The sequence below is a fragment of the Lampris incognitus genome, chromosome 6 (genome assembly GCF_029633865.1).
Source record: "Lampris incognitus isolate fLamInc1 chromosome 6, fLamInc1.hap2, whole genome shotgun sequence".
NCBI lineage: Eukaryota > Metazoa > Chordata > Actinopteri > Lampriformes > Lampridae > Lampris > Lampris incognitus.
Genome location: NC_079216.1, coordinates 8,188,409 through 8,211,779, shown reverse-complemented (window position 1 = coordinate 8,211,779; position 23,371 = coordinate 8,188,409). Strand labels below are relative to the sequence as shown.

General features: G+C 46.8%; 1 protein-coding gene across 1 annotated transcript in view; it reads right to left on the bottom strand.

Moving 5' to 3' along the window:
- prickle1a (prickle homolog 1a) overlaps window positions 1-23,371 on the bottom strand; it is a 49,900-nt gene that overhangs the window by 13,417 nt on the left and 13,112 nt on the right. The window contains exon 2 of the mRNA XM_056281538.1: window positions 2,064-2,276. Within this exon, the coding sequence (XP_056137513.1) occupies window positions 2,064-2,261 (198 nt within the window). The 5' untranslated portion in view covers window positions 2,262-2,276. The remainder of the gene's footprint in view (window positions 1-2,063; window positions 2,277-23,371) is intronic.

The window sequence follows — 23,371 nt, the reverse complement described above, 5'->3', positions numbered from 1 at the left end:
ACATGTAACCACCTCATACCCACATGTAACCACCTCATACCCACATGTAACCACCTCATACCCACATGTAACCACTTCATACCCACATGTAACCACCTCATACCCACAAGTAACCACTTCATACCCACATGTAACCACCTCATACCCACAAGTAACCACCTCATACCCACATGTAACCACTTCATACCCACATGTAACCACCTCATACCCACAAGTAACCACCTCATACCCACATGTAACCACCTCATACCCACAAGTAACCACTTCATACCCACATGTAACCACCTCATACCCACAAGTAACCACCTCATACCCACATGTAACCACCTCATACCCACATGTAACCACCTCATACCCACATGTAACCACCTCATACCCACATGTAACCACCTCATACCCACATGTAACCACTTCATACCCACATGTAACCACCTCATACCCACAAGTAACCACTTCATACCCACATGTAACCACCTCATACCCACAAGTAACCACCTCATACCCACATGTAACCACTTCATACCCACATGTAACCACCTCATACCCACAAGTAACCACCTCATACCCACATGTAACCACTTCATACCCACATGACTTACTTGAAACTGTAGTGGAATATGCCTTTATAGCCCCATACATACTGAACATAGGACAAGTTCAAGTCTAGCAGAGACTACTTTCAAAGAAACATCACTCTGGTTATCGATACCATTTATTGGTTTCTATTTGGGTCCCCCCACCCCTTTTCTCTCCAATTGTATCCAGCCAATTACCCCACTCTTCTGAGCCATCCCGGTCACTGCTCCACCCCCTCTGCCAATCTGGGGAGGGCTGCAGACCACCACACGCCTCCTCCGATACATGTGGAGTCGCCAGCCGCTTCTTTTCACCTGACAGTAAGGAGTTTCACCAGGGGGACATTGCGCATGGGAGGACCACGGTTTATATTTGTTTTTATTCCTCCTCTCTGCTTTGACAAACTGGATCTGGCTTTCATTTCCTCCATCTCTACTGGTTGGTAGAGATAGAAGTCACGTTGATGAACTGCACGCTTCAGCACAAGGTGAAACAGGTTCATGTTTGGGACGAGGTGGGCTCTCAGAAGGTCAGGGCCCGGCACTGGGTCGACAGCTCTTAAAGCATGGGCTTTCCATAGAAAACAAATACAAACAAAAACAAACAAACAAGAACTGCTTGTTTTTAAGCGGTCTCTAATTGGCACGCTACCGTCTACTTGCATGTGCGACCTTACTAATTCTCAACTGGATCCGTCTGCAGCAGGGACAGTAAATGAAACACGCCTGCATTTCGTTCCCGAGCCCTCCTGTGTCTGATGTGGCGGTGAAACAGATTATTTTTCCGTCAGCTAAGTGACATCGCGTGACAACAACTGGCGGGTGGGAAAGCCACAGCAGAGTTTACCTTGGGTTACTGATCTGCTCTCTAATCTACGCTACAGACGCCAGTCCCAAAAACACATCCCGGTTCTCCCGGATGAACCACGGCTCCATTGGCGGAGAGGATGTCCCAAAACAATAGTGCAGAGGATTTTAGGGACGTACATACAGAAAATTGAGCGCAATGCATTCTGGTATGTGTAGGCACTGTGGGAAAGGCACCGTGGGAAAGGCACCGTGGGAAAGGCTCTGTGAGCAGGAGAACACAGATTTCTCCATCAATGAAGACTAAAACGGCTGCAAAAAGGATAGTTTTCATTCCCGAGCATCAATCCATTATCTGTCCGATTAATCGTTTAATGCTTCACGAGTCAAAAATAATGACAGACGCTCATCACAAGTTCCCAGAACGTCCCGTACTTTTTCTGATCAGCAGCTAAATATCTCCCAAGTATCCAATTTATGATGTAAATTGGAAGAAAACACATTTGTGAAGTTGTATCCAGCAAATATTTGTCATTTAACCTGATAAACAACTAACTGATTGCCAAGATTATAATTGGTTACTGCTCCGTTAATCGGCTGACTGATTTATAAAGCAGTTGTTTCAGCACTAATAGCAGTAATAGATAAACGGATATATGGAGTCAGAATGGATGGGCTCACCTGCTCGGGCCTGAGGCCGGGCGGGACCCAGGCGTACTCCTCCAGAGCGCAGCCGGAGTCATCGTCGGAGGTGGAGCTCCGCTGGAAGCCGAAGGTCAACTTGCTGACCTTCTGCTCCATCATCATCATCATCATGGCTTCCTGGCGCGCCGCACCTTGGTAGCCGGACGCCGCCACAGCAGCCCCCTCTAGGCTCATCGGACCCTCCGCTCACTGGGAGAGAGGAGACAGAATTGATGCAAATTTAATGGGTGGAGGCGAGGAAAGAGTAGACAGGTAAAGAAGAGACAGAGCGGTTGAAGTTATTGAGTTACACATGGAAGCAAGGAGGAACAGAAAGAGAATACTGAAAAGGACAAGAATGGTGGCAAAGAGGAGGGAGGGCGAAAGAGGGACAATCTGATAGAAAGAGGAGAGAGAGCATACAGATGGAGGGGAGATGGGCATGGACGTCAGTTTGAGTTCTCATACAATGAAAATGTGTTTCCTTTCTGTTTCCATCTTTTATCTGCACTTCATTTACAGCAGTGTTCTAGATATTCATCAAAAGGTATTTTTGTGTTTTTAGAGTATTTGTTTTTTCTATTTTATCTCTAGTTTTGTTTTTTGTTTTTTGGAGGGGGGGGGGTTGGATTTTTTCCCTCCTTTTTCTCTCTCCAATTGTACCCGGCCAATCACCCCACTGTTCCGAGCTGTCCCGATTGCTGCTCCACCCCTGCAGACTACCACATGTCTCCTCCGATACATGTGGAGTCGCCAGCCGCTTCTTTTCACCTGACAGTGAGGAGTTTCACCAGGGGGACGTAGTGCGTGGAAGGATCACGCTATTCCCCACAGCCCCCCCCCCCCGAACAGGCGCCCCGACCGACCAGAGGAGGCGCTAGTGCGGCGACCAGGACACATACCCACATCTGGCTTCCCACCTGCAGACACGGCCAACTATACCTGAAGGGACGCCCAAGCAAGCCGGAGGTAACACGGGGATTCAAAATGGTGAGCCCCATGTTGGTAGGCAACGAATTAGACCACAACGCTACCCAAACGCCCTGTTTCTCTCAACTTCGTTATGGCACTTGCACTTGCGGGTTTATACAAACAAAAACTCCCAATGAATGAATGAGTGAGATTGAGAGAAGACGAGTCATCTTCAACCACCAAATTAAAACTAGCCAGTAGCATACCGGTGTCCACACTCTTCTGAAAATGCCTGGTCATCATTGGCTGACAGTCAAATCAGTCTTCCTCCCCTCACTAAATCCCACCTGACCGCTCTGTTTCAGTCATCTGTGTGTCACAGCCCTGAAATTGCTGTGCTCTAAAAATGGATCTGTCCCATCAGCACTCTTTCCTCTCATGGCACTTCCCCCCTCCTCCCATATCTTCCACATGCGTGTTCACCGCCGGCTGAATCACGCCATCATTGCCTCTTTGATGTGGGCCGGACCCCCACCGCCACCGCCATCAAGCCCATTACAGCATCTCAAAACAGCCTTTCTTGGTTGCCCTGTGGTGATGAATCTCCAACTTAAAGACACTCATAAAGTCAAACGTACGCTCTTTACTACCACCATGGTGGCAAGTCACCCATGTGCAGCCCCACCACCACCACCAACCCAACCCTTACCCCACCTCCCATCCACTAGCCCCTGCCAACCAATGCCAACTGTGGCTTTTGTGGTCTGTAGTAGTTCCCAAAGGCTTCGTGACGTGACGTTCCTGACTTGTTTTGGTGACGACCTGGAAGTTGGGCTTGAATACGTGGCAAAGGCAAACACCCCCCCCACCCCCGCCCCCCACACCCACATATATATGAATTCCATTCAACTGCTGTAATTCGGTTTGCCTTCGATGCAGATGAGAGACAATCACAGGCAAGCGGTGGCCGCTTTCACTGCCAAGGCCTCACCTGATCTGTTAAGCTGGTGTCTGGTTTTTATTGGACTGCGCCGTGTCACATCCGAGGACGGGGTCGACACATGGGACCTGTGGATGTTTTGATCAACGCAACTCCAGGTCTGTGTAAACACACTCCCTGCCTGAGGGAACCACACTCCCTGCGGATAACTACGCCATATGGGGAATGTCCACAAGCCCTGCCGACTCCCCCCTTCATCTCTCCCGTCTTCTCTCTTTTCTTTGGACTGTTTGTTTTTCAACCTGCCGCGGCCGGTGTCTGGCCGTCCCTTTCATCCCTCTGGAGGGATGGAGCAGTGCTGGACAGGTGAAGGAGGGATGAACTGGAGAGAAGGGTGGATGGATGGAGTCCACTGTTGCTCAGCTGGATGCTGACGGTGGCATAAAGTGATGGAGAAGGAACCAGGAGATGAGAGTGGCTAATCTTTGACCTTTTTTGAGATTTTGGCCACACACGTGGACAAATGTGTTACTGCAAATGTCCACACATACTCCTATGTCCACTTATTCACTCTCTTTGCCTTCTCTATCCAGTTTGGGGTGGAGGGAATATATCCTAATGGTACACACAGTCAACAGCTGGTGACAAAAGCAAAAACAGAAAGTTTTTCTGAATTTGTCTTTGCAGTTGACAGACCAGAACATCCTTCCGGTGCCGTCTGGATCTCTCATACATCAAACCTGATCTCAGCTCTAACTGGGACTTCATCACCACAAAGTGGGTGCATTGAATATTTGCATTCCTTGTCATGGTTCATACCGCAAGTGGGTGTTTTTTTTTTTTTTTTTAGAAAAAAAGTGAAAATGTTCTCTTCATAGCTCATCTGAACGACTCATCACTAGTCGCCATCCAAAGCTGTGAAGATGTCCTGACTGTACTTCCTCCTGAGCTGCACAGGGCCGAGCAGACGTGGACATGATAAAATAAACACATGTCCAGTTGTGGTCACTTCTCACGGGCCGGGGTCTCCGACTGAGATCAAACGGAAAGCCCAGGCAGTGAGCTTCCCCAACCCCCCCCCCCCCCAACCGGCCACCGCCCCCTATGGCCGGTGGGGGCATGCAGGGCCGCGGAGAAACAGCTGAGAAAACTGGCCCCACTTCACAGCAGTCCTTTGAAGACAGAAGAAGTCGCAGGCCTGACAGTGGAGGAACCACAAATGTATGTGCTGTGTAGGAATGTCGCATATGCACGGCCCTCTGGGAGCGTGGCGCGCTCGTGGCCCGCACACATTAAGACGGGAATGCACACATTTGTGCTGAAGGACACATGGAACATGTGTGGTGTGGTGTGCTGCACATATACACACAAACACACACACACACACACACACACACACACACACACTCACACACACTACTAAAGCAGTTGTACAGAAGAGTACATATGTATGCAGGATTACACATGAATACACACACACACACACACGAATGGAGACTACTATAGGCAGCAGTTGTATGCAAGAGTAAACACAAACACACAACCACACACTTGTATGCAGGATTACATATGAGTCCACACAGACATACACAGTCACACACACAGACTACTATAGTAGATACACTTGTGTGCATGAGTATATTGGAGCACACAGACACACAACAGGTCTTAAACACTATGACCATTCAACGATGACTCTCTCTAAGATAGCAGCCTTGCATGTCACACACACACACACACACACACACATGGAATGATTAATGCCCCACACTGCACAACAGCAAGCCAGGGATCTACAAGGTATTCATACCAACCCCATCTCCCCCAAGGACGAGTAAGCCCACACAACCCCACCGCCATATCTAAAGCCAACAACTGACATGTCCTCCACCAGCCTGCCAACGCTGAAGACACCCAAGTGATGGATAGCACCAGCAGAAGGCTACTACGCTTACTTTACGTTGATCTCCAGCACAAATGCAGATGGTGAAAATGGGGCTTTGCTGTACCTCTAGCTTTAAAGGACCATTACGATTGTTTTTGAACGTTTTAGATCCATTTTACTACAAATGACGTATACATAACATTACTCCCAACTTTTCCAAAATTTGGGATTTTGAGAACTGACTTATTTTCCCCATTTTCTTTTAACTCAAACGTTCAGGTGAGAAACCCATCTCGTAATTCTCCGCTTCCCCGGCTAACATTCAAGAGGTCACAGGAGTTTGAATTTCACTTATAAATCATCTTTATTTCCCCAGGGACTATTTTCTAGAGGTCCAGAAAGTAAAATTCCTCACCGTGTATTTGCTGCTCCACCTGTGCTCTAAATCAGCTGATTGTAATCAACACCAAGCTTAAGCTAGTTAAGCTAGTTAAGCTAGTTAGCTAAATTAGCTGGTTTAACTACGTGGCTGGAGCAAAGTAACGGTTAGGAATTTTACCCTGTGGACCTCTGCAGTTTTCTGGCAGATTCTGTTGTGCTGTGTGAACAAACACACATGGTGCAGATCTAAAAACATGGAAAGATTCCTCAGTTGACACAGCCAATATCGCTGGAAACAAACACACCTCGTGAACAAGCCAAATTTATTTGGCCAACGTAAATATCCAAAAACACCCAGTATCACTTCCACATATTCAACAAATTCTTCATTTAGCCTTCTTTTTTACTCTGTAACGGTTATCGATATAGAAATAGTGAAGTAAAATACTTTATCGTGGATCAACTCAAAGTAAAAGCACTATGATCTTATGCTAAAAAGAGAGACATTTACTCAAGTACAGTAATGAGAGTAGTGTGATTCATTACTTGTCACCTCTGATGGGAACCAATGGCTGCCTGGAAGGTAGCACTTGGAAAATATACGTAAAGTAATGTAAAGTATGCACTTTTTGTAAATGGGTTTAAACATGGTAAAACACCAGTTTGAGGCCTTGAGGCAGGAGGTGTTGAGGGACGCGTGACTTGTGGTGGCCATGCCTTCAAACCAGAGACGGTTCAGACAGTCGCGCGTCCTGACATGGGTTAGCTTACTTGACTTGATGACGTGTTGAGATGCAACAAGAGGGGGAAGTGGATTCATGAAGCTGGTTTTGTGGACTATGACTTCGCCGCAGAAAGTGTCAAACTGGTGACACTGACTTTTGACACCTTCTATTAAAGTGCCTGTCATGTTCTGAACAATAGAGCCTTTGTGAGGTAATCAACACAGAGGCCCTTCCCATCAATAGCCTGTTTATCTCACACCATTTTTTTCCTTCTTTTTTCACCCTAACGATGTGTACTGTTATCTCATACACCGACAGTTAAAAGCCCACAAAGACAGATAACCTGTCTCTACAGACGAGAGAGAGAGAGGGGGTCGAGTGAAAACCAAGATGCTCTCTTGTTCTATTCACATCTACTGACTTGCAAATGAGACCAAAAATATCCCGCAAAAATGTGGCCTTGTTTGAGAGCGGCTTGGGTTTCACGTGGGAGATGGCTAACTATAGTCAGGAGACAAGAGACGCTGTCTTCACAGTCCCTCTTTATGTCACGCTAACTGGCACTCCGTCGGTCGGGGAGATGTTTGCTTTCTTTCGTGTCGGCCAGGTCTCGTAAAATTACGTCTCAGGCCATGTCCACACTTAAATGCATCAGTTTGAAAATACATCTTTTTTTCCCCTCCGTTTTGGCCTTCCAGTCATAGTTAGGCAGCGTTTTCGACCACCAAAAACAAATCTATTTGTAAATACACTCCAAAGAGGATACACTTGAAAACACTGGTCTTACATTGTTGTAGTGTGGACGGCGAAAATGAAGCTATTTGAAAATGCTGACGTTATTGTCGTCATGTGACAACCACATATGTAAACATCTCAAGCATGCCCAGTAGATCAAAGAAGATTGAATCAGTTCATCCGGATGTAACGTTGTATCCAGATGTAACGTTGTATCCAGATGTAACATTGTATCCAGATGTAACGTCGTATTCATAGAAAATCAAAGAAGGTTGAATCAGTTCATCTGGATACAATGTTAAACGTTGTATCCAGATGAACTGATTCAACCTTCTTTGATTTTCTTACCTGGATCATTGAGCATGTGTCGAGCATGCCCAGTAGAATACACTTGAGGGTTTTTCTGTTGTTTCGGCATTGCAACATAGACGGGGAACTTTTCAAGAACGATCTGGAAAAGCTAATATGGACAGAAAACCATTTTCGACAGGAAAAACAGCTTTTTTTTCCAGTGTACTGATTAGTTTGGACGTGGTCGCCACACAGCCAGACTTGACTCGGAGAAATGTCACAAGGAGGAACACAGGATGTACAGTACAGCGCTTGCTGTTGGAGGAAAGCCTGTGTCTAGCATGCTAATTAATACCCCCCCCACCTCCTCCCTGCCCCTCAGATGTCAGCGGCTCATTTCCTCCGACTATAACCGAAATCCCTCCTTCGTTTCACAGAAGCGTTGAGCCGGCTAACTTTGCCTTGCTCATAAACGACTTCACCGGCTCGCTGACTCAGTCGCTCGCGCTGCTTCTTTTGCCAGGTTTTCCTCTAAACAAGGGACCTATAGTTTGTAAGGTTAGTGTTTTAACCCTCTACTGACCCCCTGCCGCCACACACACACACACACACACACACACACACACACACACACACACACACACACACACACACACCCTCCTCCTCCCTGTGCTCCTCCCACACTAGCCAAACCCCCGCAGTCCTGAATGTTTAACAGCTCCTCTTTCTTTTGTAAAGGTGCTTGTTAACATGGCTACAGGAGCTGCAGGCCTGCATATCTGACTGATCTGCCCACTGAAGGGGGGGGGGTGGAATGGGGCAACTGACTTGTATGAAAATGTTAACGCACTACTCTCGACCTGGAAACTCAAGTGGAGGGATGGATGACAACAAGGACAGAGGGCATGACATCGAATGGTTTCTTGCCTGGTGAATCGAGTGACCAAGTCCCTACAGACTGTAGCGCCGGGCGACATGGAAGATGTCACCGTCATGATAATCGCAGGGAATTTTACACAATATCTGCAAATCTGCTTAAAAATGGGGGGGGGGGGAAATACCATGTTTAAGGATCCATCTGAGGTTCATGACATTGAAGTGTTTGGTAATGTAAAGTATATCATCAACCCAAAACTAGTTTTCAGAGAATACTCCCTCACCAGTGTCAGACCTCATTTTGTGAGAAATCTTAGCCAAAAGATTCGCATTATCATTAATTTAGACAACAAAATTGTGTATCACCATATGACAACATCCAAGTGTTATTCTGATACAGTACCACTGAAAGTGGATAAGGGATGATGCTGAAATGTCGCTCAGGCCTAACACACTGTACTGACACCGCAGGACAAGGTTGTTTATTCTCCCGCTGAGGAAAAGTGAAACTTATTTCCAACTCCTGTCAGGTGAAAAAACTCAAAACTGCAACTTAGGAGGTAAAACTAGACGTAGGGGTGTTATTGATATGCACAGAAACCAAATATTTAAGATAAAGAGAACGCCAAAATTTGCATTTATTACTTTTAAAATGTCTACATGTCCTCTTTAGCAGCCTGACATGTCAAATCTCCGGCATGCGTAAACTTACACGGCAAATAAAAACAGATTCTGATCCATAAATACACTGTCCGGTGTCGTTTTTTAACAGTATTTAACCAGACTTAACCGTGAGCTCAACAAACGCAGAAACTGGAGCCTTGGATTAACAAACCTTGAGATGTGTAAAGAAAACACGCACACAAAAAAAGAAAAACGAACCCAGTCTGAATTACAGTCTGTATTCCTCTAGCAAGAGGATGACGGACATGCACACCGCCCAACACAGTGCTCTCTGTCCGTTTGGACCCGCGCGACATGTTTGGCTTGGCTCGCGCGGGCCGGACCTTGTAGGACAGGCTTGACTTGGAGAGAAAACAAGATATTCTGTTCTAAGTGTCTGTTTTTCTTGACTTCTCGCTCCGCAAGTGTGTTTTCCAGTCAGACGAGATATTTATCGACTCAACAAAAACAGCCTGCAAACTATTCCACAAGCCAGAACATGCAAATATGACCGAGTGGCCAACTTGTCACCAGCGGGCACTCGTACTATGTACGTGTATCGTACCCTAATGAGTGGTGGCGCTGGAGAGTAAAAAAAAAAGAAAGAAAGTGAGTTGACTTCATAACAATGCAAATGAGGCTCAAACAAATCTGAGCCTCCTTTGCATTCTTATGGAGTTAACTCACTTTTTTTTTACTTACTTCTCCAGTGCCACCACTCATTAGGGTAAAATGATGGTGAACTGACCACCTATCATTGTACCATAAAGGGGATCATCAATAAGCTCTTTAAATAGTGGCATCTATTTAAACAGGTGTCAACAGGCAGTGCACAAAGGTGCATATATATATATATATATATATATAAACACCATCAGGATGGTGTGGAGGTTTTGGAGAAAGAGCTGGGTCTTTAGCTTCTTCTTAAAGATGGAGAGGGCCTCAGCGGATCAAATGGAGTTTGGTAACTCATCCCACCACCGGGGGACTACAGAAGAGAAGAGTCCGGCTACTGACTGTTTACTTACTGAACTGAGATTTCCTAAACCCAATGTTGTAAAACTATGTGCAGAAAATGCCACATTGCCAATCGGTGACACAATATTCCTTTCCACGCCACATCCGAATCCAAAACGCGTGAAAATGTAATAAATAAATAAAGACAATCCCACTGCCATTCACAGCAGAGCCAGAGAGGCGCTTACAGTGTGTTGAGGTGCGAGATGGGCGGCGTTCGGTCGGCCTTCCTCCATGGCCAGGAGGGTGTTTTCCAAAACCAAATGGATGGGGGAGCAACATCCATATAAAGCCCTACACTAAAACAGAGATAGAGAGAAATGTAGAGAGGGGGGGAGAGAGAGAGCGAGAGAGCTGTAGAGAGGGGGGGAGAGAGAGATGTAGAGAGGGGGAGAGATGTAGAGAGGGGGAGAGGGGGGGAGAGAGAGATGTAGAGAGGGGGAGGTAGAGAGAGAGAGATGTAGAGAGGGGGAGAGAGAGATGTAGAGGGGGAGAGAGAGAGAGAGATGTAGAGAGGGGGAGAGAGGTAGAGAGAGATGTAGAGAGAGCAAGAGAGAGAGATGTAGAGAGGGGGAGAGAGAGAGAGATGTAGAGAGGGGGAGAGAGAGAGATGTAGAGAGAGAGAGAGGGGGAGAGAGGTAGAGAGAGAGACCACCTGAGTGTGCTCACCATTCTTAAAATCTACACCCACACACACACACACACGTGTTGCTGTCACACAGATGATGTCAAACATGTTTGGTATCCCGGCGAATCAAACTGACCACCTATCGTTGTAGCACACAGGGGATCATCACTAAGCTCTTCAAATAGTGGCAACCTTCAGCATCGTCCCAACAGAATTTAAATAAATAGATAAACACCGGTTTGAGTCGAACCCGGATCAAAAAGCTTCGCCAACCACCACGCAGCATCATTTCATCATATATCCGTGTGAATGACGCCAAAAAAAAAAAACCCCTGCCAAATCTCTGAAGTAGTCTGGCTGTTAAAACGGCAGCTCTGGCTCGGCCTGCAGCACACTTCTCCAACCAGTCCTCACATCTCCACCACGATGGAAAAAAAAGAGACTTGTTTTCGCTCATGTATGAAAAAACATTTCACCATGAGTCACATCTGTCTGCCACTGAAAACCACTTCTTTATTAGCACCGTGTTGTGATTTCTGCACACACACAACACCAACTCATATTTATTTTACTTTTATTGCTTTTTCACTTGCTTTTTATGCTACGTTTCTTACATTTTGACCGGGGTCTGAACGTCAGTGTGAGAAACACATCGGGTCAAATTCCTGGTGTTAAAAAAAAACTTGGCAAACAAATTGGATCCTGTTTCCAATCTCCTATTCCGAGAGCAGTTTTTCTTATTAAGCCTCATCACAAAGCCAAGGTGCATTCCAATGCAAACCAGATTACAGCCACCCCTGCCATGTCCCATTAGCGGCGCCCTCAGTGGTCTTACCTCTGCAGGGGGAACTCTCCCGGGGCTGGCTGGAGGAAAAAAAAAACAAAAACCCAAACTCTTATCACAGCTAAATCCAGCCTTAGATTCTGGTCCCGTTTCTGGGCTCCATGTCTCCAACTTGTCTTTTCTTTTTTTTCCCCTTTGCCAAACTCCACCTGGTTCTGGCAACCCCAGGACAGCAGCACACAGCCTTCTACGGCAGACCTGTCAGCACTGCTGCAAGCCCACATCAAAACGGAGACCTTAAAAAGTCAGGGAGGTGTGTGTGAGGGAGCAGAGAGAGTGTTTGTCGGGGTGTGTGTGTGTGTGTGTGTGTTTGCATGTGTGTGTGTGTGTGTGTGGAGGAGCCCAACCAGATGGTCATCCCACACCCTTTCTCTTGCTCACTCCCTTGCTCACCTCCTCCACAACCCAACCTCCCTCCCTTGCTCTTCAGCCCAGCCCATTTAAACCCAAGCCCCACCCCTTCACCTCAGCTCGGCCAATCAGGGCAGGGGATATTCCTTTTTATCTCTTTTTTTTTTCAGGGGAAAGCGTCTCACCTCACTCCAAGCGTGCCTTCCTAAATGAGAACCATTGGTGAAGTTAACTGACAGGAACTGTGCTGAAGGAGCACACGGGCGATTGCCAAAAAGTTCAGTTTTACCACAAGGACCATCCCTGTATCTGCAACAGCTTTCACGTGACATTCCTCTGTCCCCTCCACTATCAGCAGCTTCGAAGATGTGGCGAATGTTGGGAGTCGGGCTCCGGTTTGTCTCGGTGGGTGTCTCTTCCCCCCAGCGTGGTAAAATGTCACTCAGCAGTCACAGAGAGTTGCTGCTAAATACGGCTACGGCATGATGCAGCGCAAGTCTGAGCGAGGGAAAGATGACCTTTCTGTTTTCTCCGTCACAAAACTGTGAATAACGCCTCGCCACCATCTGCAATATCCCGGACCTGAATCATGAAACGCAGTCATCTATCCACAAGTAACAACATGGATATCAATGCAGACTTCTGTCAAAGTCGGGACAAAATCACCTTTGCAGGAAGAATTAACAAACCTATACTGCGATCTATGTAAATGGTCGGCTGCCACATTGGAAGAGTCAATAAGTACATCAGAGTTTTCTAGAAAGTACACTGTATCTGAATACAAGTCATAATAACAGGTTGTTATTAAACACCACTTCCTCATATCACTCTTATAACTTCTCTTTTGGACCTTAATAACGCTTAATAATCAGAACATTACAGCAAACACAGGACGGATGTAAAGGAAAACTCTAGTTTTTTTAACCTACGCCCCATTTTCCCATCATTAGAAGTTCAACTGAGCGATGGGTGGTAGAATCTTTTAAATTGATTCAGTACCGAGCAAGCTAGCACCATCTACAGTACCTGCAATGTAATCCCTCGCCAAATGACATCAACTAATAAAGTTGTTTCCTGGCACTGACAGACTCAGAACATTATGAAAGTGTCGGAAGACATAATGAGATGATAATCCCAGTATAGTAAATCATTACAGTGATTGACCCTTTTCTGCATTTTCTTTTTGGCATTTCTCTTCAGTTCTCTCATACTCCCACCGTTTTCTTCCTGCAACAACTCAGTCCTGGTGGGATTAGAGAGCGAGACTTCTGCTCCAGGTTAGAAATGCACTGATCTGTATAACTTCCTGACTGGCGGCTGAAGCTCTTTAGACTCTTCTTATGACATTGAGAGCATGTTGTGTCAAAAAGGATTTCTTTTGGTGGACATTATTTGGCACTGGATTACATTGAAGCTTGATGCGCATCAGTTGGCTGATGCTAGCTTGCTCGGTACTGATTCACTTTAAAAAAAAACCCTACTCCGGCTCATATCCTGCTCTTGTCTTATTTGTCTTTCTCACTGACTTGAACTACAAAACATCTCACAACTTCCGCCGGTAGTTGTTAGCCACCACATCCAGCGTCCTGCAAGCGGTGCAGCACTGCTAACAGGTCCCCACGGAGAGACACCGGCACAACTGACCTCTACCTCTCCCTCACCCCTGGAGGAATGTCAGTAGGTGAATCTTTTTCCTGTTTCCTCTGAACAACAGAGGCTTCCAGCTCGGCTCAAACGCCGGACAGCTGCACCTTCTGCTTCTTCTACATCAGCTTGGACAACAATGTCAGCGTGGTATAGTTCCTCCCAAAGGGACGTGTTTAAAGGGGACACAGCTTGTGACTCTGAAAAGTCGAGCGGTAAGTTTTTTTTCCAGCGCTGGATTTTGCTATTTGAGGGTTAACGCGCTTTAAGCTCGTGAAACCAGGTACGAGGTCAGTTTACAGGGTAGCCAGGAACCTATTAAAAGGACTTGGGTTGCTTTTGCTTAAAATTTTATTACTGTTTAATTCTGAAGCAAAGACGTCACGGATGGTGTAGTGGAGGGTACACGCAGGTATACGGAGTATCATGTAGCATTATAACCACCTATCAGCCAAACAGCTATTGAAATATATAGGAGAGTATACACACTTCCACACAAGTGAGCTACCCATCTAGGTCATAGTCTGCCTCCCTCCTCAACGACCACTACAAACACTGGACGTGTGTGTGTGTGTGTGTGTGTGTGTGTGTGTGTGTGTGTGCGGACAAAGCCATTGTAGCAGCCAAGGCCAGGGAGGAGGATGAGCCATTCAACCACAGCTCTCGGCATTAACCACAACTCTTTGTGTCGCTCCCAAAGACTCAGCACCCTCCCTATTAGCAAGTCTTAGAGGGGCGGGGTAAGACAGCATCCCACCCGGGGGTGGGCATTTAAGAATTCAAGGGACCACAACAGAAAAAGTGACGGAGCCTCCTTGAGCAAGGTCAGTACAAGTGGAGGAGAGTCGCCATCAAAGTGAAACCCTTCCATGACATCACTGAGCCGCCATGTCCCTCCAGAACCATGACACCCAACTCTGTGTATCTGAGGAGGACGCAGTTCTCCACGTTCCTCCTTTTCTTTTTTTTAAATGAATTTTCTCATCTTGCACATTTCAAAGTTAGAGTCGTCAAACAGGCAGGTCAAAGTTCAGAGGGGACAGTCCACGTCCGAGTGATGCCTGGACCTGTCAATCACCAATAAGAGAGTCATGTTTAAATGTGAGGAAGACATCCTGCATCGCTGATGCTGAAGAGACACAATCCAAAGGAAGACAAAGAGCGGCCAGTTCTTCAGCAAAACTACACGTGGGTAATATAATATCTTCATAATAATCATCTTAAACTTTACACTTCTGGCTCTGCCAAGCCAGGACGGATTACACAAACTCCTGTTGTCTGTACTTTTATTGTGTCATCCTGATTATTTGTTCCTCTTCCTCTTCCTGTTCCTGCAGTTTGTTGTTACATTGGTACATCGGTATGTTTTCATCTTTCTCATGCATTTTACATGCATGTTGGGTTTTTTTGTCCTTCGAACCCCTTTTGGCCCCCTACCCCCTCTTTCCCTCAAGAGACTCTGCCTCCTGCCAGGCCGCTCGTGTAAGCACGAACCCGCCGTTAATGACTTGTCTGGCTGAATAAACGGTAAATATGAAAAAAAAGAAACCCCAAAAACCTCTGTCCACAAACCTCACCCCAGCCCCGATGTCGACATGCTGACTGTCGTCCACGCGCTCTGCCTCTCTATTGTTAGAGTCCCCCTGCGCTCTCGGTTCAAGGTTCACCTCGGCTAGTTTGGAAATATAAAGTCAGACGAGCCCTGCCTCCCTGACCCTTGACCCTAAGAGGGCACCAGATGACCCATAAATCTGCGGCCGCGGGGGCTTTACGGCCCGCTCCCCCGTCATAGCAGCGACGACCTGAACAGCACCTCACACCTGGTCTGCACCGCCGAACTGCCGTAAACAGAAAGGAGCGGCATGCCCCGACAATGACGGGACAAGGGTGGTGACCACCGTCAGAGCCAACATCCTGACCACAGAGCCACCTTCTTGTTCTCTTTTTAGGATTTCCCCCCCTTTTTCTCCCCCATTGCATCCAGCCAATTACCCCACTCCTCTGAGCCGTCCCGGTTGCTGCTCCAATCCAGGGAGGGCTGCAGACTACCACGTCTCCTCCGATACATGTGGAGTCGCCAGCCGCTCCTTTTCACCTGACAGTGAGGAGTTTCACCAGGGGGACGTCGCACGTGGGAGGATCACACTATTCCCCCCAGTTCCCCCTCCCCACCAACAGGAGCCCCGACCGACCAGAGGAGGCGCTAGTGCAGCGACCAGGACACATACCCACATCCGGCTTCCCACCCGCAGACACGGCTAATTGTGTCTGTCAGGACGCCCGACCAAGCCGGAGGTAACACGGGGATTCGAACCAGCGATCCTCATGTTGGTAGGCTACGGGATAGACCGCTATGCGCTGAACTGAAATCTGACCGACGGGACGTGTTCTGTGCCCTTTGTGAAATCAGTTGTGGGGGGGAAGAATTTTTTTTTTTAGTGGTCAGAAGCATCAGATTCTGTTATTTGTCAAGTGAACTTATACAAACCAGCGGCCTTGTTTATGAAGCTTTTCCTACGCACTAGTTTGTTTCGAACACAGTCATGGTATATTTTGGCCTCGAGTTTGTCATATAGAGAGATGGGGCACCTGGGTACCCCCTGAATGTGGCTAACATTGATGTCTTTGTTAGCCTAATTTCTTGCTATATGCAAGAGGTGTCTGCGTGGGTTTCCCCCAGGTGCTCCGGTTTCCTCCCACAGTCCAGACATGTAGGTCTCCCCGCCTGCCGGCCAATGACTGCTGGGATAGGCTCCAGCATCCCCGCGACCCTGAAAGCAGGATAAGCGGTGTGGATAATGGATGGATGGATGCAAGAGGCAGACAAAAGATGTCAGGGGAAATAAACTACTGTCTGTAAGACAAATTTGAGGGCTAAAAAATTCCACGAGTGTGTAAGAACAAATGAGCGCTGTGAGAACATTTGATAAATGAAGCTCCGGGTATTTTCACCGTGTGCCTTGTTTAGTGTGACATTTGAACGCAACACATTTTACATATACAGGTACTGGATGATGTCATTGAGTTGTATGTGTGTAAAGGAGGTAGTATGACACCTTTACAAAAGCATAAAGACTGCTATCTTTGTGTACCAAGTAACTGTACATGGTAAGAGGATACAATGACGATACCAAGGAAATCTGAAATAATGCCTCTCTTCTATACAGTATTCACAATATGCACTACTCACATTAAGAGTGTTAATAAACATGAATATATTCATAATGCATTTTATATAATATCTGATTATCTGTTATGGCATAAATAATGCTCTCAATATGAGAGATGTTCATGTTATATGTGCAACATGTGTTGTCCTTATGGGAGTATGTACGGCATCATCTGCACAGCAGATCCCACCACGTACACTGCAGTGGAAGGACAAGTCAACCGGTATTAAAGCGACGCCTCATAAAACTTTGTTAAGATCAGTCTGGGTCACAATACAGTGAATGGGAGTAGCGAGGGGGCAAAGGGAAGGTCAGTCTCTACTAAACCACCCTGTGGGATGAGGCTATTTACTGTCGTTGGGGGCCATTGTTGAGAGGAGCACCCACTGGTGTGCGAGCTACCTCATCATAAAAAGTAGGCCTGTCTCAAGGCTTAAATGACTTGCCAACGGGTATTAGCGGGACACAGGGCCAACAAAAGCCCCGGTTATGCAGGCCAATAAAAGCCCATCATTCTACTGTAACAACAATCCCCCTTTTTACGCCCTGAAAGAGGAAGGCAAAGGTCAACTGGTGGAGCAGTCAGTGCACCGATATTGACTTAGCTAGACCGGTGCTGATAAAGTCAGGTCAGACCGAAGGCCTGTTAACTCAATTACCCTCGCATGTCCCCCTTTTTTACAGTTTCACACTGACGCAGCGCCCGGAGCCGGGTGGGGGGCGGCAATGGTCTATCGCATCAAACGGGTAATTCGATAAGTGTGAACTTTTCAACCTGGATTAATAAAATCAAATCTGCTAGCTATGACAGCAAATTAAGAAAATAATAATTATACATGACAGCCAAGGCTTATGAAATCCATGGTAATCTAATTTGTAATAGATTGAGAATGAATCATGATTCACAAGCGGTGCCGCGAGCCGCTTATGAAAGCAAAACCTGACCCATCTGTGCGATGATCTCGGTTCGAGACGCTCAGTCCCACCAATTACTGATTCTTCACTTGCTGCTCTACAAGCAATGAGCATCCTGTGCTCTTCTTGTACAGGTGTAACCCTGTATTCTTATACGAGACGACCCCACAAACCACGGCATAAATCAGCCGACACGACCCAACTCAGCTGAACAAAGACGAGCGTCCGCCGAACTGGACGTTTCCTCACTCCATCACGCCTGCACCGGCGACTCGCCGCGTTGCCAAACACGGCTGTGACGTAGGACAAGGGCGGGAGGGTTGGGGTGGTGGTGGTGGGGGCGGCGGGGGGGGGGTCGTATTTCACCCACAACTTGACACCCTCTCGCCCAGTTGTAAAAAGCGGGACCTCATTGGGCACAATGGGGAAGTGGAGCAGCAGAGCTTGGGGGGGCTGTTAGCGGGAGGAAGCCCCTTTATTTGAGGACACTATAAGTCGACAAAAGCCTGTGGCAGTCTGTACACAGAGCAGGCCAAGAATGAATGGGCTGCCTCTTAACGCTACACACTTGCACTGACAAAAGCAATGGCTCAGGCAAAGGGCAAACCCCTCCACCACCACCGCCACCAAACACCACCAACTCCCCCCCTCCCCCCGCCCGTCAAGTGTGGGTTTCCTCTGCTAACCAAGAAGGTTTGCAGTGATCAAATCTGCATAATGGCTCTATCGACTCTTTTATTTAACCTTCTGTGTTTTTACCATCTAGCTTTTAGTCCAACATCACTGAAATGTGATGTATGTTATTTATAAAGGTAGAAGTATATGTTTGTAGTTCGTATATGTTATGTAGTATATGTAGTACATGTTTATATTCGGCCATACTAAATTGTCCCTTGGTATGAATGTGTGTGTGTGTGGGCCCTGTGTGATGGCCTGGCGGCATGTCCAGGGTGTCTCCCCGCCTGCTGCCTAATGACTGCTGGGATAGGCTCCAGCATCCCCGCAACCCTGAGAGCAGGATAAGCGGTTTGGATAATGGATGGATAGCACATGTATGCAGGGGAGTATGTAATAGAGAGTAATGTAATATATACACACACACACACACACACACACACACATATATATATATATATGTGTGTGTGTGTGTGTGTGTGTATATATGTGTGTAGATTGTAAAGTATGTATGTATGTATGTATGTATGTAGTAGGGAGTATTGTAGTAGGGAGTAATGCATGTATATAGCATGTGTATGTATGGAAGAAGATATAAGTTCATAATGGTATTGACATGCAAGTGCAGCCGTGGCTGATCATGTCTATTTTAATGTTTATTTTATACAGTAGACAAATGTCCTTTGGTTACAAAAAGTCTATCATATTGGTGGTTATCTTATCTTGGAAGCTTGTGTTGGGGTTTGGGTGAACATGGCCTTCATTTTGTGTCTATTTTTTTAAATGCACTTTAGTATCTGGTTTGTTTTATGCACCTGCAGCACTTTGAGATTTGCTTTTAACAAAAACTCATTAAATGTATTATTTGTTTATTTACTATTATTATTATTATCATGACTGTGTATTATTACTATTGTGTCTGTTCAAAACCACATCCTGTCAAGTGTTCGGGTTCACAAGATTACCTCCGTTCAGTGCAAATGACCTCTGACCTCTGACATTTCACCAGACTGGAGCGTGTCACCTCGGGTTTGAACAAGCGTGGCGCGCATGCCACTTCGACCACGCGCACCCCCCCCTCCCCTTTTTCACATCTCGGCACGTTTTCCTCGAGCTTCGGTATACTCGACAGTATATTCCTCACAGTGAAAAGAGAAAGAACTATTTCCCGCTCCTTTATTTTTTTTTTGCCTCAAGCTAACCTCGCACATGAACGGGACCACCTGGTTAAAACAGGGCATAGCCCGTGGGGGCGTGTCCGCTAAGAGCAAGCTGAAGAAGATGAGGAGGAAGAGGAGGTAGAAGGAGTTCGGGGGGAAAAAAAAGAGAGAAGGCAATTCCCACACATGGAAGCGTTTTCCTGGGCTGCTAGGCTTCAAAAGACAAACCAAGGAATCTGACAATACTCAGAAACAGTCAGTATCCCACTAATGATTAACATTCCTGAAGAAACACTCCGTTACAGTCTTTTCGGAGGGCTCTAATTAAACACATGCTCCAGTGGCAGTGCACAGAGGGGAACTCTGCAACCCACTGAAAGTGGGGATGCTTCTTTCTTTTCCAGCCCGCCTTAATTGGACACAATTTAAGTCATTAAGGTGGTAGTAAAGAAAAAAAAAAGCAAGACAGAAAAGGGCGTCCAATGACCCAAACACACACATGCGCACACGCACACACACATCTTGTACTTCCATCTTCATGAGGATCCGTCATTGACAACAGTAATTCCTCCCCAAGCCCCTAACCCTAAGCTTAACCATCAGAACTACATGTCGAACCTTAACCCGTACCCTAACCTTAACCTACTCCTCATTCTAACCCCAACCCTAAACCCAGGTGAGGACCAGACAAATGGTCCTCATTTTGTAGGAATGTCCTCACCATGATGGTTAAAAACACAAATTGGTCCTCACAAAGATAGAAGTACAAGAAACACACACACACACACACACCATTTCCAAAAGCTGTCTTTAGCCCCCGGTGGCGGTGACCCTTTCAGCTCCTCTCATGGTTAACAGTCACCGGTACAGAATAGACTGAGAGGTCCAAAGGTCACGGGGGACAACAACAGGACGTCCTAGACCTCCTTTTTAATGTATGCCTACGAGGGCTGAATGGCCGAGACGTCCAACTGGATGCTCATTCACAGCTGGAACGGCGGGGCAGACGACTATTTTTTTGGCCATGGCCGTGAGCCGGGGTGAGGTTCTCTGGGGGACTATACTGGTTATACTGGGAGGGGCAGACTTGGCAGTTAAGATGTGGGTGTTTATTTTTTGTTTTTCTTTTTTGAGTTCAATTTTTCAATTGTTTAATCGTCTGTTCGTTTATTATACTGCACTAGATACAAAATGCATCTGAGCGATCAACGTCTTTGAACATCCATAATCCCACTCCAACAAGAGTCCTCACCCCGGTGCACCACACACAGTTCCAATCTCTCAAACTTTCCATAGTCCGAGAGAGAACGTTCTCACTGGGACACTTATGACAACACGTTTTTAAGGTCACATGAATATGTAGAAACAAAGACTGACGCTCTATATTGAAAATGTAGATTTTTTTTTAAAAAAGTTAGTTCAAATGTAAGATGATGTAAATAAAGTCCATATGAAGGAGACAGCATGACAAGTTTACAGAAGCAGAAGGACCGAGATCTCGGGACCACATGATGTCAGCTGCAGCAAGGATGTCGCCATTACTCTAAGGACCTGGGTTCAAACCCAAGCGTGTGACGCGTGTGTGTGTGTGTGTGTGTGTGTGTGTGTGTGTGTGTGTTTTGATCTGGTTAGAGCTCATCCACGCTCCCTGGAGTCCTTAGTCAGTCCACCAGACACAGGCAAAGTTTATGATTTGTATCTGGGATCTGTGTGTGTGTGCGTGCATTTGTTCCGCGGATTTAACCGTCAGATTAAGGACATTTTTTGCACAGTAAGGACATTTTGGCCTGTTCTCGCATCTGTATGCCGGGATCAAACTACACGAATTCAGTCCGATTTTGAGACGATTTTGTTGTTGCCGACAAAGGTCCAGGGTCGGGCCTGATTATGTGCGTCGGGAACGGCAAGCGGACATCTTTACCCCGTGTAGTATGACGTAATAATGAAAGAACAGGGACACCCCGACGAAAAGTCGAGCGTGTCAGAATTCTTGGTATCGTGGCGAATTCGGGGGGCAACCGCAGGAACTGCCGCAGCCGGGACGCGAGCCCGTATCTCCCGCACCGCGGGCGACATCGCTAACCGCTCGACTAAAGGCTCGGACCCGTTAGTCGAGCGATGCTGCCGTCAGGTGGAACAATGAAAGGGGGGACAGGTCGGTTGAGCGGTGGCAACAAGCTCCTACCTTTTTGACGTTTCTTCGAGGGAGGACCATAGCAGAGTCAAAAAAGACGTTGGTGCTAAACGTTGGTGAGGGCCGGAGGAGGCACTTCGGCAACCCGGTGAGTAGCTGGTTAGGCTATGCTAGGTTAGCATTCCCCAGTAGCATTAGCCGCAACAGCGTCCACAATCGTTTTCTTTTTCGTTTCGGAACACGAGACCTCCAGCGTCACACACAGCGTTTCTGCAACCATGACTAACAATTTCTTGACCCCCCCCCCCCCGATGACCTATGAACTCACTCGCGCAAGGTCGCGAAAGGCATCATACTGATTGGTCGGGGTCGTGCTTGTAGTGTTGCCAATCTCCCGGCCAAGACACGGCGAGAGTTTGTGGCGCCATGATGGCCTAACCTGACGTGGTGACGATCATGTAGTCTGATCCCAGCATCAAGCTTCTATTTTAGGGTAAGGATTTGGGTTTAGGGTTTAAGAATAGGATTAGGTTAAGGTTAGAGTAAGGGTTAAGGTTAGGCATGCAATTCCGATGCTTAAAGTAATATTTTGGATAGTATTTATTTTTCTAGGATGGCAAAGGCATGACCCGCCCTACTCTGCCTCTGATTGGCTTACCTTGAAATTCTTACCCTAACCAATCGCACTCCTCATGCGACCAACCAACGAGTACTAGCCAATCAGAGGCAGACTAGGGCGGGTCATGCCTTCGCCATCCTAGGAAAAAAGCTTGCGTGAGCTCGTACCCGATAGTGCAAGAACAGGCGTTTGGGGCGCAGAGTGGGAATGAAAGAGGCCCCATTCTCCCTATTACAAGTCAGTGTACCATCAAAATGACTGTGAAGCTCTTATGTTGCTTTAAGGTTAAGGTTTGAGGCCAGGGAATGAATGTAGTCAATGAGGGTCCTTACAAGTATAGAAAAACGTGTGTGTGTGTGTGTGAAGTGTACATGTGAGGAGTGGAAAAACACCCCGCCACCAGCTGTCTTATCACTCCACAGATTAAGGATACTATTCCCCTCAGTGTTTGGCTTATTCTTAGAAAACCAAGTCTTTAATATATCTGTCTCTGTCAGCGTCTCTGTGCTATTGTTGGAACAACCAATAGCGAGTCCACTTATAACACAGCTAAGTGACTTCAGCCCACATCCTGGGCCAGCGTCTGAGTGTGTGTTACAGACCGGAGATAAACACCTAATCTGTGAGTGTGTGAGTGTGTGTGTGTGTGTGTGTGGTGAATAATGAATCCTTCCCCATCAAGTCCCCATCATCATTTAAAATAGAAAAATGCCATGTTGTGTCTCAAGCCTCAACAACTG